The sequence below is a fragment of the Chanodichthys erythropterus genome, chromosome 5 (genome assembly GCF_024489055.1).
Source record: "Chanodichthys erythropterus isolate Z2021 chromosome 5, ASM2448905v1, whole genome shotgun sequence".
Lineage (NCBI taxonomy): Eukaryota > Metazoa > Chordata > Actinopteri > Cypriniformes > Xenocyprididae > Chanodichthys > Chanodichthys erythropterus.
The window spans coordinates 14,075,941-14,093,809 of NC_090225.1; the positions used below are offsets into that span (position 1 = coordinate 14,075,941).

General features: G+C 37.3%; 1 protein-coding gene across 6 annotated transcripts in view; it reads left to right on the forward strand.

Moving 5' to 3' along the window:
- The window catches only part of camk2g2 (calcium/calmodulin-dependent protein kinase (CaM kinase) II gamma 2), a 72,042-nt gene that overhangs the window by 51,480 nt on the left and 2,693 nt on the right, over positions 1-17,869 (forward strand). For 2 of the 6 annotated variants that reach the window (XM_067386151.1, XM_067386145.1), the window contains 9 exons: positions 1,102-1,142; positions 6,558-6,635; positions 8,463-8,507; positions 8,889-8,943; positions 11,575-11,679; positions 14,532-14,663; positions 15,699-15,774; positions 17,308-17,402; positions 17,551-17,799. In XM_067386151.1, coding sequence (XP_067242252.1) covers positions 1,102-1,142; positions 6,558-6,635; positions 8,463-8,507; positions 8,889-8,943; positions 11,575-11,679; positions 14,532-14,663; positions 15,699-15,774; positions 17,308-17,402; positions 17,551-17,783 — 860 coding nt within the window. In that variant the 3' untranslated portion in view covers positions 17,784-17,799. The remainder of the gene's footprint in view (positions 1-1,101; positions 1,143-6,557; positions 6,636-8,462; positions 8,508-8,888; positions 8,944-11,574; positions 11,680-14,531; positions 14,664-15,698; positions 15,775-17,307; positions 17,403-17,550; positions 17,800-17,869) is intronic. The other 4 variants (XM_067386148.1, XM_067386146.1, XM_067386149.1 and 1 more) reach the window with 4 other exon arrangements.

Here is a 17,869-nt window from a genome sequence, read left to right on the forward strand (position 1 = left end):
TTGATCTGTTTCTGTTTCGAAACCACATTTCTGTTTATGAGAATACAGGATAGGATGTGCTCATAGAATGTGTTTCATATCAATCTGAGGTGGTCTTTCACGTTTCTTGGTGGAGAAAATCTTCTTGCCACTTTATATGCTACCGGTGCATTGGTGTTTGCTTGTGCCGTGGGTCTAGATGGCATTTTTACTGCCCTGTGGATGGTATTCCATGTCATATGGCTTGTTTCTACCATTGTTATTTTATTGTCATTGATGTACTATTGTAGTATATATATTCATATTTTGACTTGGCTTTTATTTTAATATTTTCATTTTAGTCAAAGTGTTAATTTTATGTGCTTTTGTCATTTTTATTAGTTTTTTTTTTTAAATATTTCTATATAGTTTTGTAATTCGATTCAAATAGTTTTAGGGGCCATTTACACGACACCGTTTTCAACTAAAAACAGAAAACTTTTTAAGCCATTCATTTATATGACAATGGCATTTTGGGGTCCTGAAAATGCAAACTTTTGAAAATGGGTTTCAAAGTGCACATTTTTGAAAATGATACGGTTATCGTATCTGTGTAAACTACAAAAATGCTAATTTGTGAAAACAGTGACGTTGTGCATATTACGTGTTCAGTCTATAGGTGTGTAGTTTTTCTTTACAATGTGACATCGCCAACTACTGGCCTGGCATGAATGATATAATGTTTTTAGTAGTTTTTGCGGATCCATGTGAAATGGGGATTGTTTTGACAATGTTGTCATCTGTACATGAAAAACACAAAGGAAAAACCTTTCTGTTTTTAGTACAGTGTTGTCGTGTAAACGTGCCCTTAGTAATTTTAGTACTTAAACTTAATTATTCAGTTAGTTGCCAAGGCAACACGTCTGATTTTTATTTTCTAGTTTAAGTTTTATGTTTTTCATCTCATATTTATATTTTATTTTATTTCAGCTTGATTTCAATTACCCAAAACAATGTTTAATAGTTTTAGTTAAGAATAACAACACTGGTTTCTACACTAAAGGAACAACATTTGTAGATGTCAGTAGTCAGTTCATCAAAAGTTTGAGCATTTCTAAGCATTTCCCTCTCTTCTTCTTTCAGCATGCAAAAGTTTACTGAACAAAAAGTCTGATGGCGTGAAGGTAAGCCACACACACATTTTATACATCTCTTTCTCATTAAGTTCTTGAATCAGCATTGGCCTAATAAAATATAATGTTTTTGTATCATAAACAAATGCACAGTTTTTGCCCAGTTTTTATGTTTAAAAGTTGTTTCCTGCCATGTTTATTTTCCTTCTTTTAAGGGCATATTATAATAAACAGAATTGACAGTAAAGCTAACAGCAAATGGTTTGCATAAACCAACGACCTTAAATACACTCTGTTTCTAATTTAAAATGATTAGCTGTTTATGTGATATATTTCAGTGTGATCTTGAATAATATACCCCGAGGAGGCCCAATCCAAACCATTCGGCATATTTAGATGGATATTTGCCCATTTGTTAGTCCCGAGTCATGGTAAAACCTGTTGAAGCAAAGAGACTTACTCAACCCTGTGCCGTCTCTGTGCATGCAGTGAATTGTCAGCCTTTCACCAAGCAACTGAGAAGCAACGGTTTCCCTAAATGAAACAAGTCTTATCAATAAATCAATTTCAGCAGTTTAACACTTTTCAAATGTAGCTACTGTGCTAAACACCTGTCATGTCACACATGGCTTTGCAACTTCTTGTGGTTATTTTTCCTCTTTTTCTTCTCTGTGGGATCTAACTAGCAGCTTAATTTTTTTCTGTGTTCACTGGCCTGTTTTCTATGCTTCCCTGTTTTGCCCTCCTCTGTTTCACCCTGTTCAGAAAAGGAAGTCAAGCTCCAGTGTTTATTTGATGGTGAGATCTGTTCCGTGTCTCTCCCCTTTTTCTGACTCTCCCTCAACACTTTCTCACTCTCTGGCTCTCTTTTTTTCTTGGTTGAGATGCTCGAGAGTTTGTTTGGGTCTTTTTTTTTTTTTTTTTTGTCTCGTCGTAGGGTTTTGTGAGTCATAGGACCATCAAACATTAACAGAGTCATGTTCACCCGTTCAGCTCTGTTTTATTGCATACCCATGTTTATATTGGAATCCCATTCCCCTTGAAGTTCATTTTTCATTCCCATTGCATCTTGGTGCTTTCTTTGTAAGCCAGACCAGGGCTTTTGTCTAAGAGGTTACTCCTTGACCTAAGTTTGGTCTGCAAGCCCTTGATACACCCTGTGAGCTTCCTCCAGCTTGACTGTCTCTGCTTTCACTGGCCTTTAGAATCAGTAGCATGTAGCCACTGATTATAACCAGGGCTGAAGTTTGCTCAGAGTGGACAAAGGGCTCTTACTTGGTGCTCTTTAACCGGAAAGAGAGAATTTAAATGCTATTGGAACAGACTGTGTAAAGACACATACAAACAGGCCTTTCAGTGGAACTCCCCTTTTTCCCACAGTCTATAGTTTGCCAGGCGATTTCTGTTGCCATGGCAATAGCTGCAGTGGCTGTGACATCGGGTTTGTCCTAACAACAAGTGAAGAGCCCCTTGTTACGATAATGAAAATATTGTATGTTAAATTTACTCTGTAAAAGTCTCCTTTTTTTTTAGTTGTTTCTTTTTTTTTTTTTTTTTTTTTTTTTTATGGTTATAAAAATGCTTAATTAACCATATCATGGATTTCCATGTCCCCCCCCGAAGAATTAATTAATATTTCTTCTGTCGTTGGGTGGTTGAAAGTAAATGACAGCAGCAGTAGTTGATGTCTGTGAGTTAGACATGGCGGTTGTTTTAGCCTTGTCATAATGGGACATTTTTAATATCTAACATACATCATTCAGACGTCTGTGCTTAGATCCCCATTTCTCATGTCTTGAGTTTCTCCATCAGGTCCAGACAAATGCACGCCCTTACCTCTGTTTTACTCCTGCTCTTGGCTATCATTGTTCCCATTATCAATTTGTTATTTTGAAATCTAATAATAAACAAAAAAGTCATCCAATCGGAGCCTTTAAATGTTCCAGCGATCCCAATTAGAGTCTTGGACACAAGATTTGATCATCTTTAACATCCTATATGAAGTTATGCCATTTTTTATTATAAATAAATATAATATAGAAGTTCAGATGCAGGAGCCGCTTAACGCCACCTCTGTCAAAAATGAGATAATGCCCATTCAGAAATACTTGTTTGTTGGTAGAAACCGCTAAACGCCACTTCCCTTTGTCAGCAAAAGCCTCCAAGTCCACAGAAGAACCAATTGGAAGACGCAAATCGAATCATATGATTTCAAGATGAAAGACGGTGCGCATATGAGGCGGCTTTCAATTGCCGAGCTGCAATTTTTTTATCACGTTTTGTCCATCGTTACTAGGGCTGGGTATCGTTCAAAAATTGTCGATACCGAGACGATACCGATACCTTGACTTCGATACCGATACCTAAACGATACCTTTTTCGATACCAATTTTATAAATCTGTTTAAACAAGATTACATAACCTCAAAAAAAATATTTGGTTTTATATTTTAATTTTGTTGACTTTTTTTCAGACTCAAAGACTCATCTCCTGAGCCACTGCGGGGAATAAAAAAGCACAAATTAACTAAATTTACCCAACACAATAAATCAGTGCAAATAGTTTTAATAAAGTTTAGTTTTCAATGCAAAAATTCAGTATGTGAGGCTCTTTTTAAATCACTCAGCAATTGTTCTTCTTCAAAAATTAATTATTATTAACAAGATCAAAGCGGAAGTAAGAGTGACGCAAGTTCGTTGAAATAAGAGTTCTGTGTCTTTATTAAAATCAATACATTAATGATTCATCTCTCATCCACCCGCAATTAATTTGAATGTTATTTTTTTATTACTTGGCCCGACCCGCAGATTATTCACAGTATCAGGAGGACGCTGATACCCCTTTTTCAGCAGAATTGTTCGCGTTCTGGAGCCAGAGGCAGAGCCTGTGCTCGTGCAGGCGAACGAGCCTGTCACGAACCGGTCGCGTGTTTCCATAGACTTGAGGGACGAACGCTGATGTAAAGCTGCTGTGTGTTGTACCTGTCCATAACTAGTCTAAAAAACATTGCGCGTTCCGCTGTTTCTGCAGGCAGTGCGACACTTTTGTTTTCTGTTAACAGTATTATCTGTAGTGAACCGGCTGCTCACATAAACAGCCGTTTCTCACCCGTCCATTCGGAGATAAACTGAAAACGAAACCGTTGATTCACTCGCCCTCTCGCACATAGGGTCTCTCTCGCGCGTATAGTTTTATATATTTAGATATAAATAATAATGTAGCGCAACATTAGCCTACTTGCTCCTCAACGAGACAGCGAAAGCATTTCTCCGCCCCCGAAATTTGGTACCGAATGACAAGACACTTTTCGATACTCGATAGTATCGAGGCAGTTCGATCGGTACCTAAAAAGTATCGAGTTCGGTACCCAGGCCAGCCCTAATCGTTACAGTGGCAATGACCGGATTTTACAAGTAGGCTAACAAGTAAACATAACAGTGTTCCTTTTGCTGATGAAAAACTGATAGAAATTGATGTTTTACTATGTCTTGTTGTCCAAAGAGGTGGACTATATAGACTTAGCTGGTTTTGCAGCAAAAAGATTTGTTAAATACCAATGAAATACCAATAAATACCAATGAACTGATTAAAGTGATATTTTTGAAAATAAGACATTTCATTAACTTAAGCCAAGCACACACTTAACGATTGTGAGGCCGATTATGAATGTAAATTGATACTTATGACTGATCACGCTCAAACGCGTCCAGTTAGAGCCAGTTGCGTTCAGTCTGTGATTACAGACGGTGTTTAAATTCCATGTGTGAGTATATAAATCGGCTCCAGTCGAAGGAAACAATCGGTATGTGTGTTCAGTTCAGTCTTAGAATGTTTCAGCTAATCGTTAGGTGTGTCCCCGGCATTACTAATCTTTTCATTGCCATTAAAGTGAAATTACTGAACCTAAACAAAACTGGTAAAAAATGCTCATTTAAAAGAAAACATGTCAGACGGACATCTGAACCCTTCCTATATATTACCTTAAAATAATACAATAAAATATATAATACAAGTTTTAATTATATTTCTTTCTTCATAAACATTATTTTTCAGTGCTTTTCAGGGGTGATATAGTGGCAGCTAGTTTGTAAGTCCGGGTCACTCACAAACTAGCTGCTACTATGTCACTCCTGAAAAATGCTGAAAAATAATGTTTATGAAGAAAGAAATATAATTAAAAATATAATTATAATCAAAATTATATATATATATATATATATATATATATATATATATATATATATATATATATATATATATATATATATATATATATACTTTCTCTTTATAGTTGTTGAACATTTGGGATGAACTTTTAGCCGCTGTTCTGCTTAAGTCTTTTTGATCCATGTTTAACCTGTTTGAACCTTTCTGTAAGGATTCTTGAACATTCTTCTCAAGAATTGTCTCTTTTACTGCCGCCTCTCTTCTTTCTTTCCTATATTTAGACATAGTTCATTTTTAATCATTAGCATTGATTCACAGAGTCCGAGGTTTGAAACTCTTCTCGCTGAAGCTTTTCACTGCATGCACTAGTGGACTATCAGGGTCCCGTAACTCCTTGACAACATTGGTAACATTGACCTGTGCCAACAAAGTAACACATATATTTAATAGTATATTTACATATTTCTGTAAATACCAAATATTTAATCTGTAGCCTTGAAACTTTTCTTTATTTTTTTTTTTGTTTGTTTGCTTTTTGTTTGACCGCTGTATCCATCTTCATAGATATTAAAATATGTTGAAATTCTACTAGCGTGTTTATCAGCATTGTAACAATGTTTCTCCATATAAAAGTTTGAAAGATGTTTACATACACATTTATTGAAATTATTATTATTATTTTTTAATAAGGTAGAATAAATGTAAACAAAATATACTTATTCTTTGTAGTTATATTTTAAGGATTACTAAACAGTTCCAAAACCACACTGCTGAATTTTATAATATGTAACATAACCATGTAAAGGAAGCTTACTGTGTCCCTTTGCACAGCCCACCATGTTTTTATTTGTTTTTATCAAGAATTGTAATGCGATTTTACAGATAATGTGAGAATTGCTTCGTTATTTTTCATTTTGTAGGCTCTGCTTTGGTATTACTCACCATCCGAAGTTTGAATCTGTAATTCCATACGATCAGCGTACCTCTCCAAAAACAGGCACATCCAGTTGAACGGCTTTCATTAATTCAAGTACAGCTAAAACTTCATTATTAAAAGTGCTCTAAGGGCACATTACAGGAGTGTTCTCTTACTTCTAAGCTAATTTACCCATAAAGATCCCCTTTCATGCTGTACTGTGGCTTTTCGACATGTCTAGAATGAGCTGAGGTTGTCGTCGGTGCTTGAGCTGCACTGAACGGAAATCATTAGGGCCCGAGCACTGACGGTGCGAGGACCCTCTTGGAATGGCTCTGTTTATTTTGTGTTGTCATTGTTTTTGTTTTTGTTTTTTGCCCCAGCCACAGACAAACAACAACAAAAACAGTGTAGTAAGCAGCAGCACCAAAGACAGCAGCATATCATCCACTGCACCAATGGTACCTCATCTTAACTTTTTATTTCTTTCACTCCATAGTCTTTCCTTTTCTTAGTCCTTAAGTCTTTGTTTAGTAAAAGGCTTTATCAGTTTGTCCCATACCTGTTGTTTTGACTTCCACCACCCATCGCTCAATCCACTCAGATGAAGATGTGTGACGTTACTCATGGTTTTTGATGAGTTGAACTAAAACATCTGGTTTGTGCCTGTGGATTTCTCTCTGACTTCCTATTTTACCCAAACAAACTCGCAGGAGAAGTTTGACAGCTTAGCAGACAAACCCTGTACTTTAGACAGTTTCAAAAATCCTTTCTTTTTGTTGAGTATCTGATCATATTTAAGTGAGAGAACATTTTCTTAGGCTAGTAATATGTAGATAAACCCTGGTTGCATCTTCTCTTAAACTTACAGTCGAGTCTCCAAGGGTAAAACAGGATCTTTTTATGTCAGGAAGCAAAGCTGCTCTGTTTGTTCTGAAGATGCAGTCCCTAACTTTGCATTATGGGTAATTGCTCATTTACGCAGTTTACAGCCTTCAGAGGACATAGTGCTACTTAAGAGGTTCTTCAGTTCTGACAAAAATATGAGTGTCAACCGGCACGCACACCCAGTCAAGGAACTGTGGGGTCTATAAGTCTAAGATCATTATATGTTAGCAGTCTGAGAATGTGAATAAAAGGAATTTAAATATCTAAATATTTAATTGATATGTAATGTTTTATTTAGTTACTTTTATTTAAGTCTCAGACTTTTGGACACTACAGTGTCCCTGTCCCAGTTTTTGACCAGTACACCCGTCCTGCTCACAGCCCAAACCTGCAAGTTGCTTGTGTTTTTTTTCTTCCCAGAAATGCGTCAAAAGGAAATGAAAATGTAATTGGTTCTCAGCATGTAGGGACTGCATCTTCAGGTCTGCCTTCACAGGTTGCTTATTAGAGGGTGTTGTGTTAGAAGTGGTGGAAATAAAGTAGGAGCCAGTGCGCAAGACTGTTTGTTTATATGTGGGGTGTGTGTATGTGCAAAAGTGGGATCAATGCTTTGTGTTTTCAGGAGAAATAACATACCATGGCATTGAAAGCTAACTGTTTGTGCAGTGTTAATCATTTTTGTTATGTCTGTGTGCTGTTGGTGACTGGGGTTGGTCATGGAGAGAGACTTCTCAAGCCTATTGACTACTTTCTTTTCCGCTTTGTTTCTGTGGTTAACAGTACCCAATCCTTGCATGCATATCCATTGAATTTCAAGTCCTTTGTATGATGTCATTCTTTACAAAACATTATAGTTATTGTATACATGGGCCTCAAAGTATTTGGACACCTACACTTGAAAATAAATGAATGTCATTGTATTACATGTGGTATTTCTTTTAAATGGATAGTTCACCCAAAAATGAAAATTCGGTCATAATTTATTCACCCTCAAGTTGTTAACTACCTGTATAAATTTCTTTGTTCTGCTGAACACAAAGAAAGATATTTTGAAGATTGTGTGTAAGCAAACAGTTGTGGGTGATGCTATATTCAGTTGGGCCCATCAACTGTTTGGTTACAGACATTCTTCAAAATATCTTTCTTTGTGTCCTATTAAATACCACCTGTTGTAAATTTTATCATCCAATGCAATGAAATTCATACTTTTACAGTTTAAAATACATTCCCAAATACATTTTGAGGCCACACATTAATAGCTCAAGGAACAAATGCAGAATTCCCCAGTGCTACTGCCGTACCTGACAGTCGTACAGTCCCATCACGCTAGTTGTGGAGATAGGGTCCACTCACCCTCTTCCCTCTGCCCTGCATGGTAAACTCTCTCCTGCCTCCCCCAGGAATCACAGACCACTGTCGTGCACAATCCAGCTGATGGCATCAAGGTAAGCCACCTCTTTTAGCTCTGCCATTGAACACGGGTCATTAGAGCTACTTCCTAGAACCACAACCCCAAACTTTCACAAATATCACTCAGATGAATAGGTCTTGCCCTCATGCTTGGTTGGCTGGTTTGTGCAGGGCTTGGTGTGTTCCTGTGAGGGGTTTGCGTGTGTGTGAGGGTGCGCTGGGGTATATCTGTGCTTGCGTGTGGGTGTGTGTGTGTGTGTGTGTGTTTGCTGGTTTACAGTGTGTGCACCGTATATTGTTCCACATGGTTTATAGACCCTGTCTGCAAACCTGTTTCTGTACTTCTTTTTCCGTCTTCCCACCTTCATACAACCATCCCTCCATCTTGCATATTGTCTCTCTCTCTCCTGTCACAGGGGTCTACAGAGAGCTGTAACACCACAGAAGAGGAGGACATGAAGGATAGGAAAGGTACACTATCAACTCCTCATGTACTCTGCATGTCTTTCTCTTGTTCTCTGGGATTTACAGAACAGGGTGTATGTGTATTGGTGCATTCAGAATGCAAATGTTACTTACACGGGTCATTAGTGAATCAAAGGCCATGTTGACACCTGATATTTAGATCTGTCCTTTGTACCCACAAAATCTGTGGTCAATCTCTGATTTTCTGACTACATGCAAAAGATTCTTCACAAAAACATGTGGTTATTTGTATCTTTTGCTTTAGTATGTCAGTAGGAAAAATCTATTTTAGATTTTCAAACTTTCCTTTTGCAAATATTGTAATTATGCAGTGAGATTTTTGTATGACCAAGCAGTCCGACATCAGATGCTATGGTCCAAACAGAGATCTGAGCTCTGCATTATTGAGTCCGTCTGGGATTATGTAAAGATACAGAAGCAACTGAGGTCATCTAAATCCTTAGAAGAACTGTGGTAACTCCTCCAAGATTCTTGAAACAACCTGTGTGTAAATTTGGGGGTGCTTTAATGACAAACAGTGGTTACAACAAATATTCATTTGATTTAGCTAATAGAAGTTGATAGAATAAGTACAATTTTATCATTATTGTACAAAAGACCCTCACATATTTTTCAAAAGTACTTAAAGGGATTGTTCACCCAAACATGAAAATTCTCATAATTTACCAAACCAATCAAATGAGAACTATTTTACACATTTGGAATTTATGAAAAGTACGAATGAGATACAAATTCATATAAATTTGCCACCAATTTGCCAAAACGTAAAATAATTACGAATTGTATTTACTAACCTTCACATCGTTTCAAACCCATAAGACTTTAATTTATCTTCTAAACACAAATAAATATATTTTTAATGAAACATTAAAAGATTTCTGTCCCTCCGCATTTTAGTGGTTTTTATATTACAAATTCAATGCGTTTCTGACATCATCTGAATGTGGTTTCAATGAAAGGATTCACTTTCCCAAATAATGGTAATGAGGGCCAGAGGGAATAAATATTACACAGATACAGGTAGTGAGAGATTGATTCCTGTGTGGTGAAAGGACCTTCATGGTATGATAATTGCTTTGCGTGCGAGTTGATGGCCAGCTTGTCAGCTGTAGATACATTGCTGATCACTAAAGCAGCAGCTATTGTGTAGTATAAGGGACCAAAACAGGGTCAGACTGACTGATTTGCTATCATGAATCAGCATAAGCTTTGCTTTGAAAAGGAGCCGTGCTGTGAATGCCAAAGTTACCATGACACTGATGAATCACAAAGTTTTGTGTTTGTGTAATGAATGTCCACAATATCTGAGGGAATATTCGTTTTACAGCACTGACCTTTACAGGCAACAAATACCCCTTCTGAGAATTACTGAGCCTCCGTATCACATCTCAGTATGTTGTCTAGCAGAGTCACATGGTGGTTCATTACCGCACAGCAATATTGCACAATGGGTTCAACTCAATTATATACAACCATGGCACCATTAATCATCTGATGGGCCTTTTTGATAAATTCTGAGCTTTTCTGAGCTTCTATATTGCTTTTTGAGGGCTGTTAGATAATGAGATTACCTTACTTTAATCAATTCTATTCAATCTGGGAAACACAAGCAGAGGTTTAATGAGTCAGTTGAGCTTTAGGATCATTCATTACTTGACACTAATCTAAGCTTGATGGTCAGTTACACTCAATAGTCAATATACTTAGATCTAACCCTCAGAGACCTAAGCACTGATACTGGTAGACACTACTGTTTTTTTTTAAAAAGAAATTAATACTTTTATTCAGTAAGGATGCATCCAATTAATCAAAGTTGTCAATAAAGACAGTTATAATGTTACATAAGATTTCTATTTCAAATAAATGCTGTTCTTTTTTTTGTTGTATCACAGTTTCCAAATATTAAGCAGCATAACTATTTTCAGCACTGATAAAAAATGTTTCTTGAGCTGCAAATCAGCATATTAGAATGATATCTGAAGGGTCATGTGACACTGAAGACTGGAGTAATGACTGCTGAAAATTCAGCTTTGCCATCAGGAATAAAATACATTTTAAAATATATTAAAATAGGAAAATATTTGTCATCATGTTTTTACCTGTTTTACATGGTTTTATCCCGAAAATATATATTTTTAAATAACCATTGCAGTTCTTCCAACAGTAGATCTCTGAGGGTTAAACCTAAGAAATGATCCACTTGCGTCACTGCAGAGAGGCCCAGAGATCTCACATTCTATACTAGGGTGCAAATATGTCCCAAACAGAGAAGTCTTTCAGCTTTTTCTAAAACAAACAGTTGTAGAACATGTCCTTGTATAGAGGTATTGGGGAGTTCAGGGTTTAGAAAACATTATAATAATGTTTTTTTTTCCCCCACATAACATTAACTTTATATTGTTTTCTGCTCTTATGTTGCATGCACATTATGTCTTAGCATGAGTGTTTTTTTGTGTAGTGTGTGCTGTTGAAATTTTTGGATGATTAAATTGCAAATTGTCATAATTTCCACATATAAATATAGCACAAAAGGCAAGCTGGAAAAAAGGTTTGTGCCTTGTGGTATAACTTACCACAACAAATGTCACATTTTTTCGCCCTAATTGTCTGTGTCAGTATTGGTGGGCGAGGCTAGCAATGACAGTGCAGTGGTCAGCCAATGCAGCGGCTCCGATGAGCCGGCTCCTCAGACCGAGGCCTCTCCCCCCTGCCCACTACCCAGTAAGTCAACTGCTACAGCAGTGACCTTATCAGAGGGTCCTACAACTCCCTCTTGGACTCATCTGATCTCTACCTCACATTCTTTCCGTTCCTACTGTTCCCACTGCTAACTTAGAGTATTTCACCTTTCTAAGCTTGTCATTACTTAATACGTTACATTAATATATCTGGCTGAGATGGTCTACATTCTGAAATGCCCTAATCTTGTGGTTTGGTGTCAGTATGAAAGGGGTCATATCATACATTTCATTTTTATTATTGATTTATCTTTTTTTGTTTGTTTTTGTTTTTTCAGCAAAAATTCAGCTTTTTGACATCCATTTTCCACCCTGTCTCTGACCTTTAAATTGTATATTTTTGTTGCTGTGCCCTTATAAATTGTCCACAGTTTTTATATTGTTAGTTTTTCTGATGTGAATACTGTTTAAGTGTTCATCTGTTTAATGGCGGAAATTTGTGGACGTTTAGAGATTGAGTCATATGTACTACGTAGTTTCAGTAAATGAAACTAACATGAAAGCTACAGTGTGCTTTTGTAGTTTTTCTCAAATGTTCAAGGAACATTTGATCCCTTATGATATGACCCCTTCAAGACAATAATGTGACATTTTTATGGCTTTCGTGAGTCATTGCAAACAAGATGCACTCCACATAATCTGCTGTAATCTGCACAGCAATAAAGGACTGAGATTGTCACTTTACCTGATTTTGAGTCTCTCGCAGTCCACCATCTTTGCCCTTTTACTCATGTACGTCCTCACCTCTGACATGGAAAGAATTGCACTGACCTTCTCAGTCAGAGTGACCTTTTCATTTATTTATCTGTGTGACACTGAATACTTTGAGTGTGACAGATGAGCAGAGGGCCCGTGCTGGGACTGTACATCTTTCAACACATGCACACACTGCCTAAATTTAATCAGTATGACTATTACTCCTCTTGTGTTCTTCATTAACTTCTACTGCTTATGCCAGTTCTGTATATAGATTACTGCCACCGTCATAACACAGGCCGTCTTGCCTATACATATCTGCTCTGTCTTGGCTGCATGTTGAGTTCAGCGACTGCTCAAACCACTGAACCAGACTGCTGCAGGTCTTTGTTTAAAAAAAAAAAAAAGAAAAGAGAAAAAGACAAACCCATGAGATCTGCCACCATCTGCTGGACTGTTAAAACAAACACTGCAGCTCTCTGATTCAGTATGTTGCAGTATTTCTTCAACATACTGTAATCCTCTATATAATTTTCATACATATTTATCACATGTGCTATTATGTATTTAATCTGTTCATTAATCAAATTCAGTAATTAATTCAGTAAACTGAGTTTGTGTCTGCAGTGTTTTCTGTGTGACATGCAGTGAATAGCAAAGCATGGTTTGCAGTAATTTATGAAGCATGCAATATAATCAGTGGTACTCAACCTTTTGGGATTGAAATCTCTCCTTTGTCTAATACAATATTCAACCCCCTTCACCCCACATTATAGGATATATAAGATATCTATGCTGTATGACAAAGCTGCTTGTTGTTACTATACTCTAGTAAATCAACCATTATTTATTTTATGATTACAGAAATTTCAAGAACTGTGTTCTACAATAAGAAAAACTTTAGCAATAACCCCTTGTTTACACTGCACGCGTCTACGGTGCGTTACGGCTCTGGCGAGGTTTTGTTCCGTCCTCTACGTGGTGTCAACTCGCACCAGAAGCATTTCAGAAGCGAAGTAGCTGGATTCGTGAGACCACTAAATTTGCCTGTCCGATGAGGTTTTCCTTGATTTTTTTCGTGTTTTTAATGGCTAAATGGTTATATTTTGTCTGGTTTAACTGTGTTTATTGCTATGCCATACTTTATTTTGCTGTAACCTACAGACAAAGTTAATACACTTAAAAGTCCAGTTATGGACGACAAGGACAAACATTTTTCAAGCTTTTCAACTTCGAATCTCTTGTCATCAATTTATAGCCTAGTGATGAGAAATATGAACAGGAGTCTTCACAGGTTGATTATTTTGACTTTATTTTGTATTTGAGCTGTATTTGCTTGGAAGCGGCATCCGTCAAAAATAGACTTGGTGCCTATCTTTAGCGAAGCGGCGTGGCGAGCCGAGACGCTTCTGGGACGCTTCTGAAACATGCCATGGTACAGCTGGTGTAAACACAAGCATTGAGCTGCATCGCAGCCGTAACACACTGCAGACGTGTGCAGTGTAAATGAGGAGTAAAAAATCGAATTCTTAATACAGGATGACAGAAAGTATTAAGTCATCCTGGCCCCCTGGAAATTTACTGAGGCCCCCTAGTGGGACCCTGGTTGAGAACCATTGATCTAGATGAAATAGTGACTGTGTTTATGCTTGGAATCAAATACTAGCTTAAAACTGAAATGGAAAATAGAAATACAATACAATTAAATATAAAATTATAAATACATAGTTTTATTTTTAAATTTCAGTTTTGTAGACATTTTCCTGATCAAATAATGAATGAACTGGATGTTAATTTTAATTTAAATGAATAATATTTTCTTATCACAGTAGAAATGGAAGGTAAATTTGAGCACATTTCATTGTGGGATCTAGTATCACACAGTAATTTCTGTTGAATACTGCATGTTTTGTCAAATGTAATTGGTCATTCAGGTCAACTATTCATACAGAAAATTTGCATATTGTGCACAGTATACATGCAGCTGTAGCAATAGTAGGAGTATAGGTATTATACTATTCCAAACACAGCCTGTCTCTGTTTAGTACTCTTTTTGTTTGTCAGACTTTTGGTTTGCTGTGGCCTACCATCTCTGTGTGCTTAGTTGCAGTTTTGTTTATTTGTGCCGTTGTCTTGCAGCCGAACTGCCACATGATGTTAAGAATGTTGCTTGGAACAGTTCAGGTCAAAGCTCCTGCCCTGATTTAGAGCCTGCTGTACCTGCTCCAGCCTCCACAACACCAGGGGGCAGCAGCGTGCACAGGCAGCAGTGTAAGTCTTAGACTGTTGATTTAGTGACAGAGATATAGGCTGCGTTTAAATCCAGTTTTTTGTGCCCTTCCATTGCTAACTTCCCTCTGTCTCGTTCCCTCGGATGTACGTAATTGACGTTGCACAAGTGCCCATTACTGGCAGAACCCTTGCCCTAAACCCTAGATCACTTGGAATCCTCAGTGGAGTTTTTTTTTCCTTATGAATTTGTTTTACGCACCATATGCTTGGGCTGTTGAAGAAAATATTAAAAATTACACAAACGAAAATAACAATATAATAAAATATAACGGTTATAAAATATAAGTATTACACAGTTAAATGTCAAAATAACTCAAATATCATACACTAGAGTTGTGTGGGGTGGGGTAAATCAAGCACGATCTGCTGTGCATTATGGACCATGGATCTGCCTAAAGTGTACATATTGAGTAGACTCGCTTCTTCGGTCAAAATCGAGCGGTCGAGGCCGAGGGTCTGTCTAAATACGCTTCCCTCGCCCACTCGACGAAGTTGAACGCACTTCAAAATGGCAGCGGGTATTCCCCCGAGGGGAAGTGCTTAGGGAAGTTCACCAGTGTATGTCTAAAAGTGGAGTTAAACGCAGCCATAATGAATTTGATGTTTTTCTAAATGGACATCCTGACATTCACTCTGGTTTTATAAAACTCCCTGCAGTTCATCACACTATAACAGTCCTCTTGCGAAACATGTCCATCCTTATGGATTATGAGCTCATGCAAGTGTGAACTGTTTGTAATTTATGGTTGGCTTGTTACTGAGCTGGTTGAAATCATAAGAATTTAATAACTATTGAATATTGAATATAAGTCATTCAAGACCTCTGCTTGTGCTAAAATCAGAATGCTTGGGTAGATATTGAAAGACAGCTGCCCGTTCACAACCAATACAATCCTGTGCTGAATGGGATTTCTGCAGCAGCTTGGGGCATAAAGTTGGTTTGCAATTTTCAAATAATGCATGTGGATAAAACTTGATTGTGTCCTTGTGCTTCCTCCTGTTTCTCTAAACCAGCACGAAAGCAGGAGATCATTAAAATCACGGAGCAGCTGATTGAGGCCATCAACAATGGAGATTTTGAAGCTTACACGTAAATACTGTTTATATATGCTGTTTTCACATACCATATCACTGATTGAACATTGTGAGCATTTTATGGATTGTGTTGCATTTTTATTTATTTTTTTTGTGGTATTTTTCACTCAAATAATGGCCAACAAAATGTTTTTTTAGCATGTATAGAAAATAGAATATCTTATATTCATTAACAGGAACATACTTAAAGGTGCCCTAGAACTTTTTAAAAAAAGATGTAATATAAGTCTAAGGTGTCCCCTGAATGTGTCTGTGAAGTTTCAGCTCAAAATACCCCATAGATTTTTTTTAATTAATTTTTTTTAACTGCCTATTTTGGGGCATCATTATAAATGAGCCGATTCAGGGCTACTGGCCCTTTAATTCTCGTGCTCCACGCCCATGGAGCTCGCGCTTGCCTTGAACAGTGCATAAACAAAGTTTACACAGCTAATATAACCCTCAAATGGATCTTTACAAAGTGTTCGTCATGCATGCGGCATGTATGCGTCGGATTATGTGAGTATTGTATACTGTTATATTGTTTACATTTGATTCTGAATGAATTTGAGGCTGTGCTCCGTGGCTAATGGCTAATGCTACACTGTTGGTGAGATTTATAAAGTATAAAAGTTATGTTTATGAATTATACAGACTGCAAGTGTTTAATAATGAAAACAGCGACGGCTCTTGTCTCTGTGAATACAGTAAGAAACGATGGTAACTTTAACCACATTTAACAGTACATTAGTAACATGCTAACGAAACATTTAGAAAGACAATTTACAAATATCACTAAAAATATCATGATGATATGGATCATGTCAGTTATTATTGCTCCATCTGCCATTTTTCACTATTGTTCTTGCTTGCTTACCAAGTCTGTTGATTCACCTGTGCAGATCCAGACGTTAATACTGGCTGCCCTTGTGTAATGCCTTTCATAATGTTAGGAACATGGGCTGGCATATGCAAATATTGGGGCGTACACCCCTGACTGTTACGTAACAGTCAGTGTTATGTTGAGATTCGCCTGTTCTTCAGAGGTCTTTTAAACAAATGAGATTTATATAAGAAGGAGGAAACAATGGAGTTTGAGACTCACTGTATGTCATTTCCATGTACTGAACTCTTGTTATTTAACTATGCCAAGATAAATTCAATTTTTCATTCGAGGGCACCTTTAAGATTTTGCATCTTAACTGATATTGCTGGTAATCGAGAGAAAATCTTGTTTGTTTTTCAGCACTTTTGGTGTCTATCTTAAAAAGCGCAAGCATGTTTACTTATAACATGAAGGAAACATTTTATGAAATATTTAGTTTAAATAAACAACCTGTTAAAATTACCAATCATTTTCTGTAGAATATGTTTCACAAATTGTACTTTTGTGTCAGTGCTTTATTTTGATGAAAGGAAGGGAACAGTTTTATTGTATTAGATGGTATTTTCACTGATAATTAGACTGGCAGGTATTGCTAAAGCCCTACATTCAGTCAAAACTGAAAAGTGGTTTGCATTGTGATCTCTGTAACCTTTACTGTTCCAGGAGAATCTGTGACCCTGGCCTGACCTCTTTTGAGCCTGAGGCACTTGGAAACCTGGTCGAGGGAATGGACTTCCATAAGTTCTACTTTGAGAATTGTAGGCCCCAAGCTTTTTAATGTACTAATGTCCAATAAAGCTGAATACATTTGTTGTATTATATATGAATAACATACTTTCATGCTCCATAAAAGAGTTAGAACCAAATTGAATGGTGCCTTCGTCTGCTGCCTGTGTTTGACTACAGTGCTGAGCAAGAACAGTAAGCCTGTGCACACAACCATCCTGAATCCTCACGTGCACCTAATCGGAGAGGACGCTGCCTGCATCGCTTACATCCGACTGACGCAGTACATCGACGGTCAGGGCCGGCCACGCAGCAGCCAGTCAGAGGAGACGCGCGTGTGGCACCGTCGAGATGCCAAGTGGCTTAACATCCACTTCCACTGCTCCGGAGCGCCTGCCGCACCTCTACAGTGAACCACACAGGGCAAAGGTATATACTGATTGACTGACATCTTGGTGCCAACATAACAAGTGAAATATTATTTAGCATTTTTCTTATT